Source organism: Urocampus carinirostris, chromosome 9, assembly GCF_059441175.1.
Source record: "Urocampus carinirostris isolate Australia breed hairy pipefish chromosome 9, RoL_Ucar_1.0, whole genome shotgun sequence".
Taxonomy (NCBI): domain Eukaryota; kingdom Metazoa; phylum Chordata; class Actinopteri; order Syngnathiformes; family Syngnathidae; genus Urocampus; species Urocampus carinirostris.
In genome coordinates, this window is record NC_142357.1 from 22,901,870 (window position 1) to 22,926,189 (window position 24,320).

At 39.4% G+C, this 24,320-nt stretch overlaps 1 protein-coding gene across 1 annotated transcript in view; it reads right to left on the reverse strand.

Annotated features, from left to right (window-relative positions):
• rxfp1 (relaxin family peptide receptor 1) overlaps positions 1–24,320 on the reverse strand; it is a 92,368-nt gene that overhangs the window by 21,773 nt on the left and 46,275 nt on the right. The window contains exons 3-13 of the mRNA XM_088343278.1: positions 22,864–22,947; positions 21,031–21,136; positions 16,560–16,631; positions 11,078–11,149; positions 9,491–9,562; positions 9,313–9,384; positions 9,146–9,214; positions 6,470–6,541; positions 5,825–5,896; positions 5,670–5,741; positions 3,333–3,404 (exon numbers count right to left, since the gene is read on the reverse strand). Of these exons, the coding sequence (XP_088199404.1) occupies positions 3,333–3,404; positions 5,670–5,741; positions 5,825–5,896; positions 6,470–6,541; positions 9,146–9,214; positions 9,313–9,384; positions 9,491–9,562; positions 11,078–11,149; positions 16,560–16,631; positions 21,031–21,136; positions 22,864–22,947 (835 nt within the window). The remainder of the gene's footprint in view (positions 1–3,332; positions 3,405–5,669; positions 5,742–5,824; positions 5,897–6,469; positions 6,542–9,145; positions 9,215–9,312; positions 9,385–9,490; positions 9,563–11,077; positions 11,150–16,559; positions 16,632–21,030; positions 21,137–22,863; positions 22,948–24,320) is intronic.

Sequence of the window (24,320 nt, forward strand, 5' to 3'; positions counted from 1 at the left end):
GATCGTCCAGCAAAACTCCTGCAACCGACCTCTACTGGCTCAAAGAACACTTTCCAGCCCCTGCCCCTGCACTCCTCCACCAGCTCCTGGTACTTTGGGTGTTTCCTTTCATTGGCTTCCTCAATGCGCTCTTCCCACGGGACTGTGAGTTCCAGCATGATCAAGTTTTTTGAAGTCTCACAGGTGATTATCATTTCTGGTCGGAGCGATGTTGCTGATATGTGCTGGGGGAACCTTAGTTGTTTCCAAAGGTAGACATGCAACTGCCAATCAGAGGCAATGTGGAGGAGTCCTGATGTTGTCTGTGCACAATGCCTGGGTTTCTCTCCTGCTATGAGGAAATTGACTACCTTGCTTGGGGCTTGATGGTATTTGCTTGTGTTGATTGCTAGGGCGATGCAATATAAACCAGGCTGTCCTCACTTTTGCATTTCACTGCAACACAAGTTGGAGGCCATTTTCCAAATAAATCAAAAATCTAACAAGCATAACACTAACACATGGGGTACGAAGAACCCACATGATATTCTTGAGCCTCAGCGAGATTACCCAAAGGTGACCGTGTTTTGTGCTATGTCCAAGACAGCTGTCTACAAAGCATTCATCTTTTAAAGAGCAACAACCAATGGTGAGATGTACCCCAACATGCTTGGAAACTGATTAAAGAATTAAGTGAGTGAGAAGGAGTCTGTTAACTTAATTTTCCAACAGGATGGGGAACTAATATACTGGAACCTCAGGGTGAGACAGTTTCTGACCACAACACTGCAAGACAAATGGATTGGATCATCTGGGAAGAATGATTACAATCTCATGGGCTGGTCACCCAGATCTCTAGATCTCACTCCATATGATTTGTATTTCAGGGGATTTGTGAAAAGGGCTGGTTTTATGTTCTCTTATTCGAAAATACATGGATGAGCTGAAGACACAAACAACAGAAGCTGTTGCAACAATTGCTGGGACAATAATTTGACTAGCGGCTTGATGTGTTTTATGTGACCAATGGTGCTCACAGTGAACATCTTTGAACATTCCAGTTAAAGATTATTATTTAACCAGACGGGCACACAAAGAGCACTCCCCTAAATACATCCACATTGTTCTCGCTTGTGGTATTTTGTGACATTTTTACAAAATAACTCTGCTCGCATTTATTTTTGAAACCATAATTTAAGACATAAATGTTGGTCCAAATGAGCCTCAACAATCCTAAGTAACCGCGGGAGGGAAACAAATTTTAAGTGGTATATTTGTGGATATGGGACACAGGCTTTGGCATTATTATTATTTCATAGATTTTATCAAATCATCAAGCGTCACACCATGAAATAAAATGCGCTGATGGATTTTTTTTTTTTATGTCTGGGAGCTGGTTTGGTGGTTTTGCTCAATTATGTCCCAGAATATAATGGTGAAGTTCGTTTTGGGGGGGTTGGACACATTGACTAGTGCACCCGCCCACCCAGGCTGTTTGACTGACAGCATACACCAGCCTATCACATAGACAGTCACGCCTACCCAACACACACAAAAAAAAAAGATTCATCAAGTGGTTTCTGAGTAAGGGCATTTAGAATGGGGTCAGCCGTTTTAGAACATGCTGTACATTAAAACTAATTGGTGTTTGACCCAAAATGTTGCATCAGAACTCTAACACCCGAACACTGGCCGAGTAAGATACTGGCCGAGTAAGATGAGCGGCCAAGTTGGCTGCTCTTGCCCGGTAGGGTAGCATCATTTTGAGAGAGATTGTCTTTTAGACAAAAATAATTTAATATGATTTGGTGTGTTTTATTGCCTTTTTTGACAACAATCATGGCTCCCAAAAAGTTAGTGACAAGGGGAAGGAAAAGAAAACAGTGAGAACAACGATGGAGTTGAAGAAGAAAATATTGCGGAACACGCATCAAACCGCTGCTCAAAGCTACACAATTCTTTCATATTTTTATCTTTTTTTAATTTGAATTTCAATATGCGAGATTTATTTGGAACTATAATCTTGCTCGACATACGAGGGAAAATCCAAGTTACAAGCATTCCCAGAGGCTACCACTAGAGACCGCTCATCGATCGAGACTGCTCACCGCCATCATCAGCTTGTTCCAGTTAGCACATGTTGTTCCTGTCATTAGACACCTGATCCCGCGCACTTGGTTATATTCCGCGGCAAGTTTCTTTTTGTTGTATCGCTCCAAAAAAATGAGATTAATGTCAATTAAAACAAAGCAGAAAATAATATTAAAACATTAGTGTGGTGTTTAAGCAGTAACTTAGCTTAGGAGTACCACTTACTATTTGTACGCTACTAAAACAGAAAAATGTCATCAAGGCTATAAAACCGTCTATGGGCATGACTGTTCATTAAAAATTGTGAACCACTATTCAAGATGGAGAGACTTTTTTTATCATGAGCTGGCAGGATATACCGTCACGGAGAGCATCATATGCGAGAAGGCACGTTATCTACAAGGACCAACAACTTGAGGCAGCGTCATCAAATGGGGAGTCATTGTCATGTACAGACGGAATGGATTTCAAGGCCAGCCATGGCTGGTTTGAGATATTCAAGAAAAGGACTCATATATACTTTGTGGTTTGGAGTGCAGGATACAAAGCCACGTAAGAGTTTACGCAGCATTTCACTTCATTAAAAAAATAAACGAAAATAAAAACAGTATACTGAAAAATTAATTGCGTGTGCATTAATTAAATAAACAATAACTTTAATTTTAACTCTACAGTATGATGTGCTTACGGATTTCAGTTTCTTGTGCTCCATCCCTAATTCCTTACCCCATTCCTCTTGAACCTCGCATACACATCCATTATGGCGACACCACAGTAATTTTAATTCGTTAATTATTTATCTAATCATAATATATGGATTATGTGTTTTATAGCTATCAGGTTATCTTTGATTATTTTGGAAGGCTGGGGACGTAAAAGCATGATACTGGAACAAATTAAGATCATATGGAGAGGTACCACTGGATTATGTTTAATCTTTTTAGTCTTTTTTATGTACACATTTAAACAATAGTTGTTGAATATTTACACATCTTATTAATATTTTAATTAATATTTAGGATATTTTTGAAGGTGAAGGAATGTTATAAGTCCCATAATTTCTCATGGGAAGAAAGGGTTCGGTACTCGGACAAATCAGTGGTTGAACTCCAACGTCGAATGGATTTTGATGAAGTACGTAGGTATCACGGCACATCGTTTAATATGGAAGAGTTATTTTATGAAGGACTGAACCAGCAGGAAAACCCAAAATCACACAGCTGACCCATGCCTTACGCTGGTTGCACCACACTTGTACTCACAATGACTTTAGCTTATGCAGTTGGTCGAAGTGGTCAACCTGCAGCTCTCTGATGGGATTGTATGAAATGTTCCTGGAGAAGACACAAAATTGGTTAGCACATCCAACAAAAAGCAGTTTTTGGTGTGAATGTTAAAGTATGTGTTTTGTATCCTGTACAGAGTATACATGATGTTAGTTTTGAACCCATAGAAAAAACAAAACTTCAAAACTGTAGGACAAGTTTGTCAATGAAAGAGACCAAAAAATGCTTTTTCCACATGGCTTCTTGAGTTTTTTGTGGTTTTATCCAGAATTGATAATTCTGAAATGCCCAAGTTTCTGAATGAAAGTTTGGCCTTATGCATAGTAGTAGGGGTGAGCAGATCGATCCAAATATTGATATTCGCTCTTTCACCAATTTCCTCAACATGCCGCCCCTGTATGTAGATAGCCACTGCAGAAACTCAAGGAGGTTTCTCGCATTCACGGTTTCCCTGGCGACATTGCCTCTGACCGGGGCCCCTAGTTCATCTCCAAGTTCTGGGAGGAGTTTTGTAAACTTAGAGGGCACACAGTCAGTTTATCGTCCGGGTTTTACCCTCAATCCAACAGGCAAACTAAAAGGCTTAACCAAGAGCTTGAGAAAGGTCTGAGAATTCTGGCAGCGGAGAATCTTGAGTCTCTGTCTTCATAATAAATGTGGGTAGAGATGGCACACAACATGCTCCCCTCGGCCTCGTCTGGTCCCTCTGCTCATAGGGTGATTCAAAGTCGCAAGAGAACCTAGGATCGAGCTTGGAGGTGTCTTCTGCGGTATAAAAGGTCAGCCGACAAGATGAAGTTGGTGGCCACTCCTTATAAGGTGGTGAAAAAGGTTTGGTTCTCCATGCCGAACCTTCCACTCAGAATGGCGTCTTGCAAGCTCGCCCCTTGTTGGTTGTTGGACCGTTCACAGTCTCCAACGTAATCAATCCTCAGGCGGTACGCCACAATCTTTCCAAGGGGATGCGCGTTCATCCTTCTTTTTGTTGTCAGTCAGGTAAAGCCGGTTAAGACTAGCTCTTTGTGCCCTCTGGGGTTCTTCAACGGCGACTCTGTCAACACAGTTAAAAGTCTGATTGCCATCTGGGTTGGGGGTTGCAGTATTTGGTGGCTTGGGAGGGTTATGGCTCTGAGGAGTGGTCATGGGTTCCATCTCATTTTGGACCCTGACCTAATTCGGGAGTTCTATGCCTCTTATGCTCAGGGAACTGGGCCATCAGGAGCCTTCCATGAGGGGGAGTTTAGTGACAGTCAAAGTCTGAGCTTTGATTTTCCCTTTCTCCCCCTCTCACTTTACCTTGGCTTTTTTGGTCACTTCCTCCTTGGCTCTAATTTCCAACCAGACCTGCTCCCTTATCACCTCTTCTGTTTACCTTTTAAGTACTTATGTTTTTGGGCTCAGTGCTAGTTTCGTTGCCTCTTGTCATTGTCATGTCTATGTTTATTTAAGGTATACCGAATCCTTGCCTCCCTTTCTCGACTAGTGCCTCTGGTGATCAAGATACTGCTGCCCCAATGCCCGATTCCCCAGGAACCGAACGCTGGTTAAAATCTAAAAAAAAAAAAAGCGTTCTATCTGTGTTTCAGCATTGTGATTCCACACCACCCCGAGCGGGTTCTTGACAGATATGTAGTATTTGTCTTTCAGTTACATTCCTGCATTTTTGATTTAAATCTTTTGGGGTTTGTCCTGAAACAGGTGGAACAGAAATATTTATTTTCATTTTGTTTTACTGTACAAACATTTTTAGTGCCTAAAATCTTTGTGCTGTGTTTATCGTAACCATAAACCAACTCAAGTGGGAGATTTTGCTTTTTCAATGATCGTGCCATTTCTAAGAACCGTATTTTCACAACCATAGGGAAGTTCGGTGATGTGTGTTTTCATTTAATGGCCTCCAAGGAAGCTGTACGCGGTCATGTGTATTTTTCCTTTAACTAGGAGTAACCCAAATCCTCCCCAAAACGACACTCTACAGTAGTAGAGGACACCAGCGCCCAATAATCAGGTGTGCCGTATGTATGTGTTAAACACAGAATTAGAACCAGCAACTGAGACACAGTGCGCCATGTAGTCGTGAAAAACGGTATCAGTATCAGATCTGTGTTGCTCAAGACCACCATGTATTTACTTGGATCCGATTGATACCAAAATTCCCAGTATCACCCACCCGTACTTGGTAGGGTTGGTTTCAAACACTGTCCTTAGATGTACCGTAGGTAAATTGTGGTTATTCGAGTTTCATATTGGAATGAACGTGTTTTAAAACAAAATTAAAACATGATAATGGACTGCTTGACAAACGGAACTCACAGTTGAAGTAAATCCCCCAGAAGGACAAATAGATTAGGTGGAATTTGCATCAATCTGTTGCTGGAGAGATCCCTGTGAAATAAATGAATATAAATACAAAAATTAATTGGAATGTGTAATCCCCAAATAATATATTTCTTTAGTATTATACTCACAACTCTCCAAGTTTTTGGAGGACTGAGAAGGCATGTTCATGTATGTGGCTGATCCGGTTGCGCTGAAGTACCCTGTAAAATAAAAAAAATAATACAATAACATTAAAAAAGATTTAACATATGTATAGGAAAATTAATCCAAAGTAAAAAAAAGTGCATTAAATTCCTGCAGTGCTATTTTTCATACAGTACATTTACATGAGTGAAGGGAGGGATATCCAAATATATTCAATTGGGCACTTTACATGATTTGACTTTAATTCAATAAATCAGGCAATTATTGTTGATTCAAAAATAACATTTTTCTATCAAAGCCGATGTTTGGGACCTTTGACATTTTGGCCTTGCTCTTATTTCACAATCAGAACTAAGCACAAGAGAAAGAGTAGTAGTACTTGTAGTTCTACAATCGTCACGCTTCAGACCTTGGGATGGAGCAGAATGTGAAAAACTTTGAAAATTGGTTTTACTTACCACGCTTCTTTTATCTTTTGTAAGTTAAATTATGGATTTGGATCTTTGTGTATTTTTGTGAATTTGCGTATTACCACAATGCAATAAATCAATGTATTAGTGGTGGTGACGAAGCTATTCCACCCCATTGTGTTCTGTAAATGTGTACTAACAATAAACACGAATACATACAAGACAGTCAGCATACTGCACGAGTAGAAAGACACGTTCCCCAATGTCTCAATCAGATTTCCTTCCAAATCCCTGAAAGAATACCATACAAAAGTTATCAGTGAAGCGCTGAATTTTCGGCAATGAAAATGTTTCCGCCTTAGATTACTAAAAGCGTGCTTTTGGTTTTGGCTGAAAAAAAAAAGTATTTCGAAAGAACGATGTGACGTCTAAACTAAGGCATCTATGTAAACTTAGCGTTTTCTTTGGAGCAAAAATGTGACCGATGTGGCTGTTGATTTTTTATTTTGAACCCATGAAGGAAAGAAAGCATATGTCGAAACAGGAGCTAAGACATGTTTTTGCGAACAAAGAATTTCATCAAAGGTTTGTGCTCCTGTCTGTTTCCAAGTTTTTGTTAGTTGGATTTTGGCAAATGTTCACATATTAACACTGAAGATCTAACTAAAGACTGTTTTAATTTGTTAACTAACTTATGCGTGACTTTCAGTCTTTTTGTCTTTGAGGTCGATTGGCTGGCGCAAAGCTACGTACAGCCACAGTTTAATTTACTATTGTGATTCTTATAATCATTATTATTATTATTATTATTATTGGCAGCGCGCATGGAGGCAGCAGCTCTAGGCTCTCCCATTTAGCACTTTTTTTACCATCTATATGTTTGTTTTTGGATTCCATCCACACATAAATTGGTGTTACACCCCTACACAGGACATCGAATTTGAGGACATCGACTACCGACATCGATACAACATCACCGACAAAAGTGCAAATCTGCAGGGTGCTCTACAGATTGTTATCGGGTCCAGGAATTCAGGAGGGGGAGTCAGAGGTCTGGCCTAATGTTGCGGCTATGTAACTACTCTCACGACTACAAGCAGAGTCAAGCCTGTATCTCACCAACGCCAGATCCATTACCCATGAAATGGATGACGAATGAATTTAAATCATCACGGTGACATTGCTCAACCAAATTATCCCTGACACTTGTGTGCAGGTAGCATGCTGCTATTAACCTCGCTTCTTGCACTACAAGGTGAATCCTCCCTATTTTGTTGTACTATTGTAAAATGACAATAAAGACCATTCATTCATAATACAATTTCTACTTTGACGAATATGCAAGTGTTGACTACAGCACCATCATCATCATCATCATCAATTCCCTCATAATCCCCTTTTCTTTTCAGTATTCCTTCTTCTGTCTCATAAAAGCTAAAATACCCCCAAATTATGTACTTAAAGGAGCTGCACAAAATCTGATAGAATTCACCTCTGGCTGGTGTCATCATTGCAGCCTCAATCGAGTGCGTTAATGATGCACGTGCAAGTATGTGAATGTTGACAGACTCAAAATCAATGCGAAAATAAAACAAAACTCGGACGTTGGACGGAGACGCAAGAGCACAAAAACCTTGCCTTATGAGGGATTTGTAGTTTACCCAACGAAACGTGCATCGAACTGTTAAATTAGCACATTTTGGATAACTATGGGTACGTTCGGGAAGATGGCAGGATTGATACTGTGTTCAAGGCCAATTGGGATTAAGCACAGGCATTTAATAGATATCTCAAGGCCCCCAGGCTCTGGAATTTATTACCACCTGAGTTCCGGAATTCCACTACCCTGTCCATCTTCAAATATTTACTCAAAACCCATCTCTTCCTCGCATATGCATAATAAACTGCATAATATTTGGTCATGTTGGGATTAAAGAAGCAAAAACAACCTGAAGAGCCGTTTAGGACCTGAAAGAGACGGTTCCTTTTAGTGAGCCGAGCCGAAGAAGCCGGTTCTCGACAAACTCTACTAACTTTACTCAACTTCGTGCTACTTTGACTCGACTTCAAAATACCGCATTTAGGACACAACGTCAGAGGAACCTTTGTATTTTTACCTACATGCACTGTAACTTTGACTTAAGTCGCTTCTTAATTACTTTTGTGCGCTGGCTAGATTTTCTTGTGCGCTGAGAATGTGCGAGCAGTGCACAATTGCGCACACGTGCAGCTTAGAGGGAACACTGAACGGTAGTAGTCAATTTTGAATTCACTATTTTTTGTTGTTGTCGTTTTCACTCTGCACCGTTGGTGTGTGCACTAAAATTAATACTGCACGTGTAACTGCTGGGATACTTGTTTTTTTCCTGTAGTGCTTACAGCTATTAACTATTGGTTTTCTACTGCAAACTGCTAAACTGTACACAACTGCCAAAGTTACTTTTAGCTTGGTTTCATACTTGTTGTCATTTTTCTAGAGCGTAATACAGAGATCCCTCGTTTTTTTTTTTGTTTTTTTTTTGCAGAAATAGAGACCAGAACTCGACACGAAAAGTGAAAATTCGCAAAGTACTGGCCTACCATCTTTTTGTTAATGGTAGCCTTCATTAGAGTGGACTCGGTGACTGAGAGAGCAAAAAGAGAGATTGAGAAAGAGAAAGAGAAAGGGAGGGAGAGAGGGAGAGAGGGAGAGAGGGAGAGAGGGAGAGAGGGAGAGACAGAGAGAGGGAGAGAGGGAGAAAGGGAAAGAGGGAGAGACAGAGAGACACAGAGAGAAACGGCCGTTTGACATTCTCGAATTTTCACTCCGGTACATCCCCAAATGTCATACATTTCCAACAAATAAGACAGTTGATGTTGCACAATGAAATGTCTCGGAAAACCTCCTGTACTCACAGCCAATTGAGCTTGGCCATTCCGTGACAGATGTCGTCAATCCGTGTAAGAGTGTTGTTCAAAAGGGCTCTGTCAATCACCATTGGGACACACAAGCACACAATATATTTAAGTTTAAAAAAAGAAATTTCAGAGGGCCTGAACAAAAGGGGTGGGGGTCGACTTACAGCAAGACCAGAGAGTTCAGTCCTGAAAAGGCTTTGGATGAGAGGTGATGGATGTTATTGTTCTCCAAGATCCTACAACACACAATTTGTCTGTCTTAGAATGTGTCAAAAGAATATATATTTTTGATCTTTAGTGGAGGGGGGGTGAGTGCGTATCAAAATTTAATGGTACACATACAACCATTCCAGCTTGTTTAGGTCCCTGAACACACCAGGCATCAGCACAGAAATCTTGTTGTAGTTCAGGTAGCTAAAAAAATACAATAAAACAATGTAAAATCGGTTTAAATTTTACAGGCTTATATTTTCAAATGGTAAAAAACAGTGTTCATTAAAAATTGCATTGGTTTGAGCTCAGACATGCCTCTTTTTGTTTTTGTTGTCTAGTTTAGTTGGTGAAAATGAATTTTGTAGCACCAGGAAGATTGAAAATGGAGTGAAAACAAAAACAGGATCTCTTTTTTGAGGGGTCAAAATAAAATCTCATAATTTGTTTCAATTGCTCTTCTTAATTGAATGATTTGTATTTGTTTTTGCAATATAACAAAATATTACTCAAAATGAGACAGATGGTAGATAATGTTGCTCAGCTAGAGTATAATTTTTATTATTCTAACGATGTTAATTCTCAAAATAAACGTAAAGTAAGTAAAGTAACGATTTAAAATTACCAGAATTATTTACCTGACTATACAGATTTTTTTTATTTACCAGAAAACAAGTTAACCATACAATATTTTTTTTTTATTTTTTTTTTTAATCTATTAATACCAATACAATACAATACTTTTCAAAAGAAATAGGTAATATGATCAGCATACCTGCCAGTGAAAAAATACAATTAGACATCGAACAAAAATCTGCCAACTCATAATTTTTCCCCGTATTTTACACATTTTTTGCGCAGGATTAAAAAACAAAATACTCCAAGGATTAAAAAGCAACACTGAATTTACAGCAAGAGGGAAAATAACTAATAAATACGCTAAAAGAATTGTTTGTGTGGTTTATTTGGTAAATGAAATAAACGTGTTTATGCATCTTACCTTTGTTTTTAGTGTACACGTTCCGTCTTGCTCTGAGTAAATAGGTGCCGCATTGTGTTTGTACATTTTATTATCGCTTAATAAGGATAATTGCAATCATTAATACAAGAGCAAATTAGCTGAGGTTGACATGTATGCAGTAACCTCCTGAAAACCATTGAAGAAGAACCGGCATCCTGTCATAGCAGCCATCAAAAAAGCTGCAGAACTGATATTTAATACTTTAATGAAATATCGTGTATAAGTACCGTATATAAGTATCACATATAGTTGAATTTAATACTCATATGGGTAATTTGATTTGTTTAGTCACCGATACAGCCATCGTAAAAACACTAGTTATTTTTTTCGAATTACATTCCGAGCAGATTTTTTATTTCATAGTCTGCTGCGGTTGACATGTACGGGAACAGTCATTATTTGTGACTTTTGCACTGCGCCGTTTTATATATTCTTCCCAGATAAAATGTGGTAGCAAAAATGGATACATTCCATCCAGCTTGAGGGCCCCCTCATAAAAGTTTAACAGAATGGCAAAAGTCGGACGGCAGAAATGGTCTCTTGAATGCAAAAATTCAGACCTTCGGTTCGCTTTCCGACCTGAATCGTTAGATTAAGGTGTACCCAATTCTGTGTCCGACATCGAAATCGAAATGCGGAGGTGATTTTTATCCCGACTTTCCATTCGATAACTTTTCTTGTGACGCACAGAGACTTACAGCCTGGTGAGATTGTAGAGCCCCCTGAAAGCTGACGGACTCACGTCTTCAATTTCGTTGTGCTGCAGGTATCTATACAAGCATACACACACAGGGAAAATGATCTCGCGCACCAGGATGTTGCAGAGTCTTATCGCTGCGAAAAGTCCGATAAGGAAAATAGAATTCAATATCTCAAACGATCGCCTCTGAAATGACCAATTTCTTTGTTCTGTTAAATGATTTGACACATTTTAAGCATCATTTCAATTATTTAAGAAACAAATTCCATCATTAGAAATGTAAATTTGTTTAAATGAATCAAACAAGAGTGATTACTTTTTTTTTTAAAGAAACACTGAAAAAATAGATGTCTCTGTATTGTGTAGTGCAACTGGAAACGAGTGCTACGAGGCACAAGAAAGATGACAAACTACAAAGAAAGTGAAGAAACAGCACCATTTTGTTCCTCTTTAGCCCAGCCAAAGTTTTTGATGTTTTGGGTTACCCAGTGGCGGTTTTACACATATAACTCCCTGGGCGAGACCCCTCCCAAGCCCTCCTTCCCCACCCCCAAAATTGCCACGACACATATTTAACACGGATAAAAGAGGTAGATGTATTTGTCAATTGCACAAATGCTTAAATAAAAAACATACACTATATACATAAAAGTGGCAAATATTTATTAAAAAAATGTTTAAATAATCATAAAATAATACACTATATACCTTAAAATGGCAGATAGTTATCAAAAATGCTTGGATAATAAATACAAGCAAACTATATACAAAAAATATGAAGACAACAATAATAAAAAATTATAATGTCATGATTACCGATGTGATTCACCTGTGCCCGTTCATTTGGCGCCAACCGCCGCGGGTTCTGGTTGGCTCCCTGTCTCTACTAAAGCCCAGTCCTGTCAATCCCCTGTTGTATGTCCGTCTGCGGACCTCAGTGTATACTAGGCAAGCCTTTTTCGACGCTGACTCCCGCCTGTCCCGTTTTTGCTCCCGTTTGTCTCCGGCTACGACCCATTTTGATCCTGACCACGTCCGCGCTCTCGTCCCGGCTTACGACCCCTTTTGTTCCCGACTATGTCTACTCTCCCATTCTTGCTTACGACTCGTTTCCAACCCTGACCATGCCATGCTCTCCCAGTCCCGCCTACCGACCAGTTTCACTCGCTATGGAAGGTCCACTTCCGTGTTTGGATCACAATCCGAGTACGAGAGCGACTTGCTTCCCGCGTCCAGCGAACATCGGATCGTGGGCGCAGCCCTTCCTCTTTCTTTCAATAAGACTTGTGGTAAACGCTACGCAATTGGGTTCCGTTTCCGTTCTGGTCCTGACACATACAATAAACTTATATTCTTATACCGCAAATCACACAATCACACACATTTGAAAACACACTAAAGGAAATGTAGTTGTATAATGAAAAGAAAACACAAACTAAAAGCTGACATTTCTTGCTCTCCCTGATGCAAAATCAACATAAGCAATCTGCTTCCCTATTTCATGATTAATTCTGATTGCAGTAAGGCCACTCACCTTATAAACGATTTTGTATTACATATTGGATCCATTTCACATAGTTCTGAAAATGCGCAGCATGTATTTTCATAGTTATGAATAATGTGAGCTGCCAACTAGATAGATGGATAGATAGATAGATAGATAGATAGATAGATAGATAGATAGATAGATAGATAGATAGATAGATAGATAGATAGATAGATAGATAGATAGATAGATAGATAGATAGATAGATAGATAGATAGATAGATAGATAGATAGATAGATAGATAGATAGATAGATAGATAGATAGATAGATAGATAGATAGATAGATAGATAGATAGATACTTTATTCATCCCCGCAAGGAAATTCACATACTAATTAGTTTGTTTATGTGTTGTAATACAATGATATAAATACAAGTCATATCATTAGATAATACAAAACGGCCTACATCTCTACATCTATGGACACATGTTCCTCCAGAACCCATGAAATTATGTGTGGGGTACCCCATGGTTCAGTTTTAGGCCCAGTACTTTTCAACCTGTATATGCTTCCCCTTGGGGATGTCATTAGGAGTCAACTTCCATAGTTACGCTGATGACACCCAGTTCTACATTGCCAAGTCCCCTGATGACACAAGTCCTATAGATACTATTTTAAATTGCATTTCAGATATTAAGTCATTGATTGCAGAAAACTTCCTACAGCTGAACCAGGACAAAACAGAGGTTTTACTCATTGTTCCTGAAAGTCAGATAGAGAAACTTTTACCAAAACTACAAGATTTTAGACCTTTAGATTATATTATATGGGAGTTATTTTTAACTCTGAGCTCAATTTTATTCTATATTTTTATATTAGTGCGGATTTTACTGTCTTGTTGTAAGCTAAATATTTTTATACAGCACTTTGAGTGGCAATTTTTTGCCTGAAAAGTTCTTTAAAAATACATTTGATTTGATTATTAGTATTGAAGTTCTCATGCCGCCCCCCCATGCTTCATGGGGAAAATGCCGCCCTGCCTCGCCCATGCCTCAAACCGCCACCGTAGCAGCAAGATGGCGGACAATCATGTCATTTTCCTTTAGGGGAGCCTATATATTTTTGAAATCACCAAAGACTATTTGCAAAATGCATGTATATATAATACTTCATGTATTTTTGCTTATTATATATTCAAATCAATATATATTTTTCAAATTACGTGTTTTTACCACAAGGAGGCGCTAAATCAAGTACAATTTACTTTTTTCTCGCTCTCAGATCATCGGTTATGTTACACTGTAGATTTTTCCCTGTTTTTGATCATTTCAAATTGTGTCATGATCAATGTTCCCTCTAATTTTCCACGGGTCTGAGCGTTCACACAAAGTCGGTGAGCAACGCTTTAAACAACAGTGAGCAACCATAATCCCAAGTGTGGCAAGATAATTAATTATCAAACATGTCCAAAAGTTGACATCAAGTTACATTTTGCTGAGTTTCCGGCAATGCAAAATTATTTTTCTCTTTTGAATGAATTGACTCATGTACTATTGCAAAGGTTGTACGGCCTACAAACGTCGTTTGTTCTTACAATTCTTTCACAAGATATCCATTTCTTTTTATTTCCTGATATATTTTGTCGCATAATATTAACATTTTTGGGGGCTTATTTAGTCGGTTGCAAGATACAGAACTGTACTTAATCACATTTTTTAGTGGAAGTACAATGTTGGCAACAAGATTCACTTGATATAATTGGAAATTATTTGAATGCAACACAAACTTTTTCTTCTTTTTTCCATGTTTTTTTTTTCTACTTTTTTTTAAATTCCTTTAAAAAAAATCTCATTGTGTTTATTTTTTCTGAGCTGTTACTTTTTTCTTTTTGTTCTTTGTTTACTTTTTTTCCTACATTTCTTTCTTTTCTTTTTTTTCTAAATTTTTCATTCTTTTTTTCTGTTCCTTTAGTTTCTTTTTTTTCTCAGCTTTTCAATACTTTACATTTTGCAATTTTTTCATTTTTTTGTTCTATTCCCCCCTTCTTTTAAGTCATTTTGCGCATAGTTTTACATAATATTTGGTCATGTTGGGATTAAAGAAGCAAAAACAACCTGAAGAGCCGTTTAGGACCCGAAATAGCCTTTTAGTGAGCCGAGCCGAAGAAGCCAGTTCTCGACAAACTCTACTAACTTTACTTTTCAACTTCATTCGACATTGACTTCAAAATACCGCATTTAGGACCCAACGTCAGGGGAACCCGTGTATTTTTACCTCCATGCACTGTAACTTTGACTTACGTCGCTTCTTAATTGGTAATTTTGAGCCCTCATTTTTGTGCGCTGGCTGAGAATGTGCGAGCAGTGCACAATTGCGCACGCACGCAGCTTAGAGGGAACACTGGTCATGATACAATTTTTGTAGTCCTTTTTTTTGTTAGACCAATTCTGTCTATTCCAGATCGTTTCAATCATTAGCAGCAAATGACATCGTCATCGTAGATTGCTAACATTATCACAGTACACTAGCATATGTTATCCTCCATCAAAAAAAACATTTACTGCAGGGGAAAGAACTAAGAATAATGCTGAAAGAATTGCTTGTGTTGTTTTTTTGTAAAAAAAATACACAAATTATGTCTGCAAAGTCTGTGTTGTAGGTACATTGGTCATGCTATATGGTTGTAAATTTTATTATCACTTAACAAGCGAAATGGCCCAGCTTTTCCGGTCAAATAGAAGGTTGTATTCGGTTCCTCTGAGTGGTCGGTGGTCAAGAGCTGCGGTATCCAACTTGGCGGCCAGAGGGCGTTCGAGATCCCATGAAACCAGATCATACGAAAGCCGATGTTTTTCGTTTTTTCAATTTTATTGGTGTTGCCTTGATACGAAACTTACCTGACAACACTCGCAGCGGCCTAAAGTGGAACTGTGTAAATTTTCACGAAAATCGGTTTTGCCGTTTCAGAGTCTAGAATCACACACACACACACACACACACACACACACACACACACACACACACACACACACACACACACACACACACACACACACACACACACACACACACACACACACACACACACACACACACACACACAAATCGGTATTCAAGAAGTAGTTTAGATGATTTAGACTAGGGGATTATAATTAATCAGGGGGAGCAATTGGCCGAGGTTGACACGTATGTGAATAATAATTGGAACAAGCACATGATCTGTGGGCGGCGCGGCGGCTGAGTAGTTAGCATGTCCGCTGCACAGTTCTGAGGTCATGGGTTTAAATCCAACTACTAGTCTTCCTATGCTGAGTTTGCATGTTCTCCCCAAGCCTGCGGGCACTCCGGTTTCCTCCCACATTACAAAAACATGCACGTCAGGTTTATTGTCTGGTCCCAATTGTCCCTAGGTGTGAATGAGCTAGTGTGATGTCTGTCCCTGTGTGCACTGCGACTGGCTGGCAACCAGTTCATGGTGTCCCCTACCCACTGCCTGAAGATAGCCGGGATGGGCTCCAGCACCCGTGTGACCCTACTGAGGATAAGCAGTGCAGATAATTGATGGTTGTACAATTATCTGCCAATGGAAATCGCTTAATTCATCGTTTTGTAGTAGTATTCACAACACCACACTTTGACCACAAACAGTATATACACATAAAGAAAAATGTTTTCTGCTTCGAATGTTCTGATGAGCTTAGTGGCCTTCATTAAAACTGAATGTCCATAGAAAATGCATGATTGAGAAAAAAGCGTCAGCTAAGAGAAAAAAGAAAATGTTGTGGTCTAATAATACTAAAATAGATCTCTTTGTTATGTCAACACCTGGAAAACTACAGTCCGTAATGCAAACTGCATGCTGTAGCAAAAAAAAAGAATAAAAAAAAGGTAAAAGTTTGAAATGGGTGCTGTTGAATTCTGTTTGTTTTCTAATCACAAATTACCATCACTGGATATTCTCTTGCCACCGCGAGTCGGAGGGATAACTCACAGTTTCTGTAGGCTCTGGTATTTGATGAAGGTGTTTGCTTTCAGCCTCTGGAGATGGTTCCTCTGCAAGGACCTGAAAGGGGAACAAATTACCACACCATATGGTCACATTCTGACACTAATCCTGACGGATGCTGTCAGAGCTTTTCCGGAGGTAACTCTATCAAAAGAAAGCAAAGGTTGTTTTCTCGATAAGTGATAACATAATATAATCCACAAGATTACAGTTGCATTTGATGTGGAAAGAGTTCAATTTCACAGTGACCATTGGTTTTCTTTTTCTTTTTGCTTGGTCGCCACGGTGATCGCTCCTTACCACCGTTGACTTACAAAGTTACCAGTCAGTAATGCGTTACGAAGGAACACGCTCCTGGAACGTAATTACATTTCTCTGAAACGGGTACTGTAACGTGGTATGAATGCAATAACTTAACTGTCATTAGAAATGTCAAGCTTAAAATTTGAGATTGTATTTGTATGAAGAAAAGAATACACTCTAAGTCAGAGATTTAGGTTTTTGATAGCCCTTTTATTGGAGGCCCGTGCTTCCAAAATCGCTTCCAACATCGGCTCAGGAAGGAATCACACTCCGCCTATGGTTAGAGACTTATTTATTGGAAAGCACAGGCATAGAACAACACATCCGATTGGCTTAAGCGTGGTCATATGAATACAAGATAATAATCTGATTGGTTCAGACAGAAAAGACATGTTTAAATGAAGTGAACAATGCTGGTTGCTTGATGGCGTGTGAGCATATAAATGAGCAGTAAGGGAAAGAAAAGAAAGGAATGTAGGGAGGAAAATTTTTGGCCAGGCTTCCCGACACTTCCCAGCACCAAAGCGAAGGCCATCTTGATTAATAGTTAGAGGGCCCCAAGAAGATACAATTGTTGCAATAATACAAACAGCACCTAGATATAATATTTGGCTTCGTAAGCCACTTTTGGGGATAAAATCATATAAAGGCACATTCAAACTATAATCAAACTATAATTCGCTTACAATAACATTACTTCGCGACATCTTAAAAGTGCAGTAGAACATTTATTCCAATGTCATCTGTCCTTTGATTGTTCATCCTTTGCTCATGAATAAATAAGCAGTATAACCTTAAATCTGTTGGCAAACACAAAGCTGGATATAGTAACCAAGAAGGGTGAGCGTATTTCTACCCTCCTACAAAATACAACTGATTACAGACAGGGCGGCCCCATCTCCAGCATAGAGTACAAGGCCGTGAAATTTCTCACTACTGGTAGTCTGACATCCTCTCTGCCGTATATACTCTCAACTGCGCCAAATTTACAATTATACATAAAATACTGAAATCAGGGGGTCGGTTTATATGCGCATATTTGGTTGTGTGTCACCAGTAGCGAAAGGTAGGCAGCGCGGCTTATGCAGGAACAGCGCAAATCATGGGCCAAACGTAAGCACAGAATTTACGGTTTAAGTGTCACTTTTGTGGAGGTGGAACCAATTGCAAGAAAGCCGGAATGGAGGCAGATGTGCTCAAAAAAGAATGTTTTTTTGTTAAAAGACCACGAAAAACAAACAAAAACAAATCAGGTTTTAAAACATCTAGCAAAGTGTCCAAATCATAAACATAAACCCAACCTGATCTGGCAACAGAAGACAAGATGGAAGTGGCCTGGAAATGCAGTGACTCAACCCTGTGTGCGGTCCAAACAGACAGGGTAATCATTATCAGGTGTGAGGAGATTGGGCACAGATGTGCCCAGCTCCACAGGTTGCCGCCCTTTAGTGAAGGTGGCGTGCCAGATCATGACGGAAGGCAGAATTTGGTCTTTTTATTTGTAATCTTTTTTCTAATACACAATGCCTGGAGAAAAAAAAGAAAACATCTAGGACATTACCCCTAAATGAAGATAGATAGATAGATAGATAGATAGATAAATTCACACTTCCAGCAGTCACCTTTGTTGTTTATTAACAGATTAACAGGATGCTCTCGGGTGCTTTGTTGTAGTTTAGCCACAGCACATGAGGATGGAAATCTTCAAGTGGTTTTAGGACAAAATGGATATGGGGTGTCTCGGCTAAGTGTTCTTTTGCAAGCTCTCAAGATTGCCTCAGCCAAAAAATATGAAGGCTTTACTGCTTCCACACATACACATTTTCTTCTTTTCTTCTATTTATTTTATTATATGGCTATTGCGTTACACTGCTCACTTGATATAGAGTTTCTAGCAGTATTGTGTAGACCCTTCTATCTACCGAGAGAGCTAACTGTGGTCATTGTGCTTGCTGTTTAGGTTCCACCGGATGCTAACGTTAGCATAGCGCTAAATCTCCTGCCCGCTGCTATCAATAAACAGCAGCTTGCACACCCCAACGGAGCTTTTATCGTCGCCGGCGACTTTAATCGGGTATGTTTAAGGACTGTACTTCCCAAATCCATTCAATACGTGGACTGAGCAATTAGGAAAAAAACACTGGACTATGTGTACAGTAAGATCAAACATCTAGTTGGATCCGCCCATCTCTGTCTGTCCCTCGCCCCCTCATACACCCCCCCTCCGGAGGAAAACAAAGCCTATACAACAAGGACAGTACAAACATCTCTTTGTTTTCCTTATATCCTCACTGTAAAATGTGGATCTGGAGTGCCACGTCCAATTTCGTTGTCACAATATATTCCATGTTGTACCAATGACAATAAAGGTATATTCTATTCTATTCTACAGGGAGTGCAGAATTATTAGGCAAGTTGTATTTTTGAGGATTAATTTTATTATTGAACAACAACCATGTTCTTAATGAACCCAAAGGTCTCATTAATATCAAAGCTGAATATTTTGGAAGTTGGAGTGGGGCTTTTTTAGTTTTAGCTATTTTAGGAGGATATCTGTGTGTGCAGGTGACTATTACTGTGCATAATTATTAGGCAACTTAACAAAAAACAAATGTATACCCATTTCAATTATTTATTTTCATCAGGGAAACCAATATAACAGCTCAACATTCACAAATATACATTTCTGACATTCAAAAACAAAACAAAAACAAATCAGTGACCAATATAGCCACCTTTCTTTGCAAGGACACTCAAAAGCCTGCCATCCATGGATTCTGTCAGTGCTTTGATCTGTTCACGATCAACATTGCGTGCAGCAGCAACCACAGCCTCCCAGACACTGTTCAGAGAGGTGTACTGTTTTCCCTCCTTGTAAATCTCACATTTGATGAGGGACCACAGGTTCTCTATGGGGTTCAGATCCGGTGAACAAGGAGGCCATGTCATTAGTTTTTCTTCTTTTAGACCCTTTCTTGCCAGCCACGCTGTGGAGTACTTGGATGCGTGTGATGGAGCGTTGTCCTGCATGAAAATCATGTTTTTCTTGAAGGATGCGGACTTCTTCCTGTACCACTGCTTGAAGAAGGTGTCTTCCAGAAACTGGCAGTAGAACTGGGAGTTGAGCTTGAGTCCATCCTCAACCCGAAAAGGCCCCACAAGCTCATCTTTGATGATACCAGCCCATACCAGTACCCCACCTCCACCTTGCTGGCGTCTGAGGCGGACTGGAGCTCTCTGCCCTTTACCGATCCAGCCACGGGCCCATCCATCTGGCCCATCAAGACTCACTCTCATTTCATCAGTCCATAAAACCTTAGAAAAATCCGTCTTGAGATTTTTCTTGGCCCAGTCTTGACGTTTCAGCTTGTGTGTCTTGTTCAGTGGTGGTCGTTTTTCAGCCTTTCTTACCTTGGCCATGTCTCTGAGTATTGCACACCTTGTGCTTTTGGGCACTCCAGTGATGTTGCAGCTCTGAAATATGGCAAAACTGGTGGCAAGTGGCATCTTGGCAGCTGTACGCTTGACTTTTCTCAGTTCACAGGCAGTTATTTTGCGCCTTGGTTTTTCTACACGCTTCTTGCGACCCTGTTGACTATTTTGAATGTAACGCTTGATTGTTCGATGATCACGCTTCAGAAGCTTGGCAATTTTAAGAGTGCTGCATCCCTCTGCAAGATATCTCACTATTTTTGACTTTTCAGAGCCTGTCAAGTCCCTCTTCTGACCCATTTTGCCAAAGGAAAGGAAGTTGCCTAATAATTATGCACACCTGATATAGGGTGTTGATGTCATTAGACCACACTCCTTCTCATTACAGAGATGCACATCACCTGATATGCTTAATTGGTAGTAGGCTTTCGAGCCTATACAGCTTGGAGTAAGACAACATGCATAAAGAGGATGATGTGGTCAAAATACTCATTTGCCTAATAATTCTGCACTCCCTGTATTCTATCATAAAGCAGTACTTCGGGGTCAGCTTCAATGTGAGTATATAGGGTCCGTTGTAACTAGATAATTACTTTCAGAGTAACCCTCTACTTTGGGTGTCAGTAATCTGGGGGTGGTGCAATTATTTTTTTTCAATGAAGTAACTAGTAACTGTAATTACTTGTTTTCAGTATCACGCCCATCACTGCTCTTTACTCACATCATTGTGACGTTCACTGCCACCACCGGCACTTCGCGAAGCTGTGCCCCGTCACAGTCCAGTTCCAGGTCCCGGCACAAGCACAGGTCAGGAATCAAGCCAAGTACTGGGAGAAGTAAATCAAAGACAGGCTAATCAGATGTTGATATTTAATTGGAATATGAAATGGGATTTTAGAGGCAGTTTTTGGAATAGCAAAGTTTAGCCCGGAGTTTTTTCTCTATACAGAAAAAAGAACTATCTTGTTCTACTTGCTGATTTTAAGTTTAATGAGCTCATTTTATGCCAACTATTATCACTTGCTACTCCGCGCTTCGTACGTTGATGGCTCAGTGCATTGCGGGTTAAAAGATATTCCCTAATTCATTATCCTAGATTTTATATTGCCTCAAAGAGGGCCCAGCAGAGCACATTCTTGTCTGGCTTTTTTGCTGTTCTGTCCACCAAAAACTGAACTGTAACCCATTTGGCTTTGATATTGTATTCCCAATCCCATTTTCCTTTGGGGGTGTACCAACAGATTGCAATTTTGTGAGGCCTGGTGGCTGATTTTTTTTGCTGTTACTGTATTTCTGCCTGAAAGAGAACTGAACCCGTGTGGCCGCAATCCATTATTCGTGATCACTTATTGTTGCAAGCAGGGACCGGCAGAAACCACTTATGTTAGGAGGCGTGCAGTTCTGGCTAACCTACAATGAAGTACATTGTTAGTTGATAGATATTCCAAGATGCATTATTCCCAGTCGATGATTGCTGAGAGGATGGGCCAGCCGAGCATTTTTTTCGATCTTTAGGAAGCTGAAGGGCCCGCCTAAGATGAACTGCACTGGTTATCCCTAGTCGACAATTCTTGAGAGAGCGAATTTGTGGAATGCTTGGTGGCGGATTTTTTTCAACTTTTTTTGTCTAAAATTAAAACAACCCGTGCGTCCGGGAATTTTTTTTTCCTTGTCGACTATCGCTCAAAGCAGGGGCCATCAGGATGCATTTTTCCGGATCAGGTGCCTGAACCATGACATTGTGGCCTGCCTAAAATAAACTGAACAATTTTGGCCGTGATACATTATCCCGGGTAGTCAATTGAGAGATCGAATTTGTGTCATACGTGCCAGCTTTTTTTCACATTATTTTCGACTAAATTTAACAGCACCCGTGCAGCCATGAACCATTATCCTCGGTCGACTATAGCTGTGTGCGGGCCAGGCAGAGAGCATGTTAAAAATGGGTGACTTTGCTTATTTTCACATATGGCAGGGTGTTCTGGTCCCCTTCAACCATGAAAAAATTAGGGATTACAGTTTTCTAATTACAGTAAATACAGTAAAATATCAAAAATACTTATTTGTTTTCTTATATTTTACATGAAAAAAGTTTCAACTATTGTAAATAAAATAATTAAAATGAGACCGATATCGTCAATAATATAGAACTCTCATAATAAATGGGATATGAACACAAGTATTTCAATTGAACAAAAGTATCGGCTGGTAAGAAAAAAAAACATTCAAAACAGGATTATCACTCTTTATTTTTCTGACTAAGCTTTTTGCTGTCCGCAGTCTTCACTGCTTTTCTTACTTTTCAGAAGACAGTTGACCTCGCCATGCTTGTGACTCATCCGTTCATTAATTTCAAAGAAAACATTTGAGAACATTTCTAAGAACCAAGACTAATGTCTCAATCAAATAATGTAATAACTATACATAGAATGTATACATTTTCCACATGTTTTTTATAAAAATATTATCCTGACAAGATTATTCTCAATTGTCCCTATTCACACTTGAAAGTCAACAGTTAGTGAACCCAACAAGAAGAAGCAAAATGACCCACAGCACACGTTGGACTTTGTTCTGCCACTGTGGATCGGCATGCCGAAGTACTTGTCAAATAAGTGCGGCCATCCGTTGTTATCTCCTGAAGAAAGATAAGAAACACTTTCTATCAGTTGCTATTGTGAAAAACCTTGGCAAGGTCTTTGATGTTGAAAACCACACAAAAACACTTCAAAGATTGGCTTCAGCATCCAATGTTTTCATTCAACAAGTCTGTGTCTGTGTATTGTCTTTTGACGTTCTTGCAACATCCATTGCAGCTTGGTCACCCTGAAAGGGGGATTACATCATTTCTTCAAAGTTTTTTAATTTTCCTCTTGTTGAGGTGTTTTTCCTTGCTTTCACATAGGTTTTGGAGCAGGAGATGGTGTATTGGTTGGCTGTAATCTTTCCAGCTCTTTGAGACTTTACAAATAAACATGACTCGAATTGACTTAGCAAGATTCTGAAGAGTCTTTGATGATTACAGTGTGAATTGTGTCGTTGGAGAGCCTGCATTTGTTTTTTCATGTTTTCATATTTACGTCGGTAAAGGCTGACTGGTCTTTCCTATTTTTTCCATGAGCCTCTATTGTGTGTCTTTTATGTTCTAAGTCAAACATGTTTTTTAATGTTGAATTGGTCATTCGCACTGACTACCTTCGAAAGATAAATGCAATGGACTCATGGTATTTTCATCTGATTTTTTTTCAAGAAAAATCACGTCACACTTGTTTGTATAGTCCTTAATCCCAAAGAGTCTAAAAGGGCTTCCCTGATCTGAAATTTACTTGAGGGCAAGAAAAAACTAAACTAATTCTGTCATGAGGATAAGTAAGAACCCTTGTAAAGGGTCAAACAAGAGGTTATCCCTTTTCAGGATGACCAGCTTGCAATGGATGTTGCATGAGCAGCAACAGACAAAACATATTTGACATAAAAGAGAAAAAAAACCTTTTATCTTATTAAAAACATATTTGCTGGATTTGAAACAAGTACACAAAAACTCAAATATAAGGTAGAACGGTCTTGTCTCTTTTGTATAAATCATTGTCGCTGACAATTATACAGTAATCTCTCGCTGTATTGCAGATGGCTGTTTGTGGTTTCACTACTTGACAATTATTACCGTGCATTAGTCTCCGCATTCTTATTGGCCTAACAGTTAACCCCGCCTCTTTTCTGCCTGTGTCTGCCTTTACGTCTGTAGCGTTGCGGTCCAAGTTGTACAGGTACCTAAAACAGCTTTGCAAACCTACATTACGTATGTAAATTCTATTCTATTCTAAATGGTCTGCATTTATATAGTGCTTTTCAAGTCAATGAAGACCTCCCAAAGCTTTACAATGTGCTTCACACTACCCATTCACACACACACTCACACACTCTCACCAATAGGGAGTCAGGCATACAAGGCGCCTACCTGCTATTAGGGATTCAGTGTCTTGCCCAAAGACACTTCGAAATATAAATCTT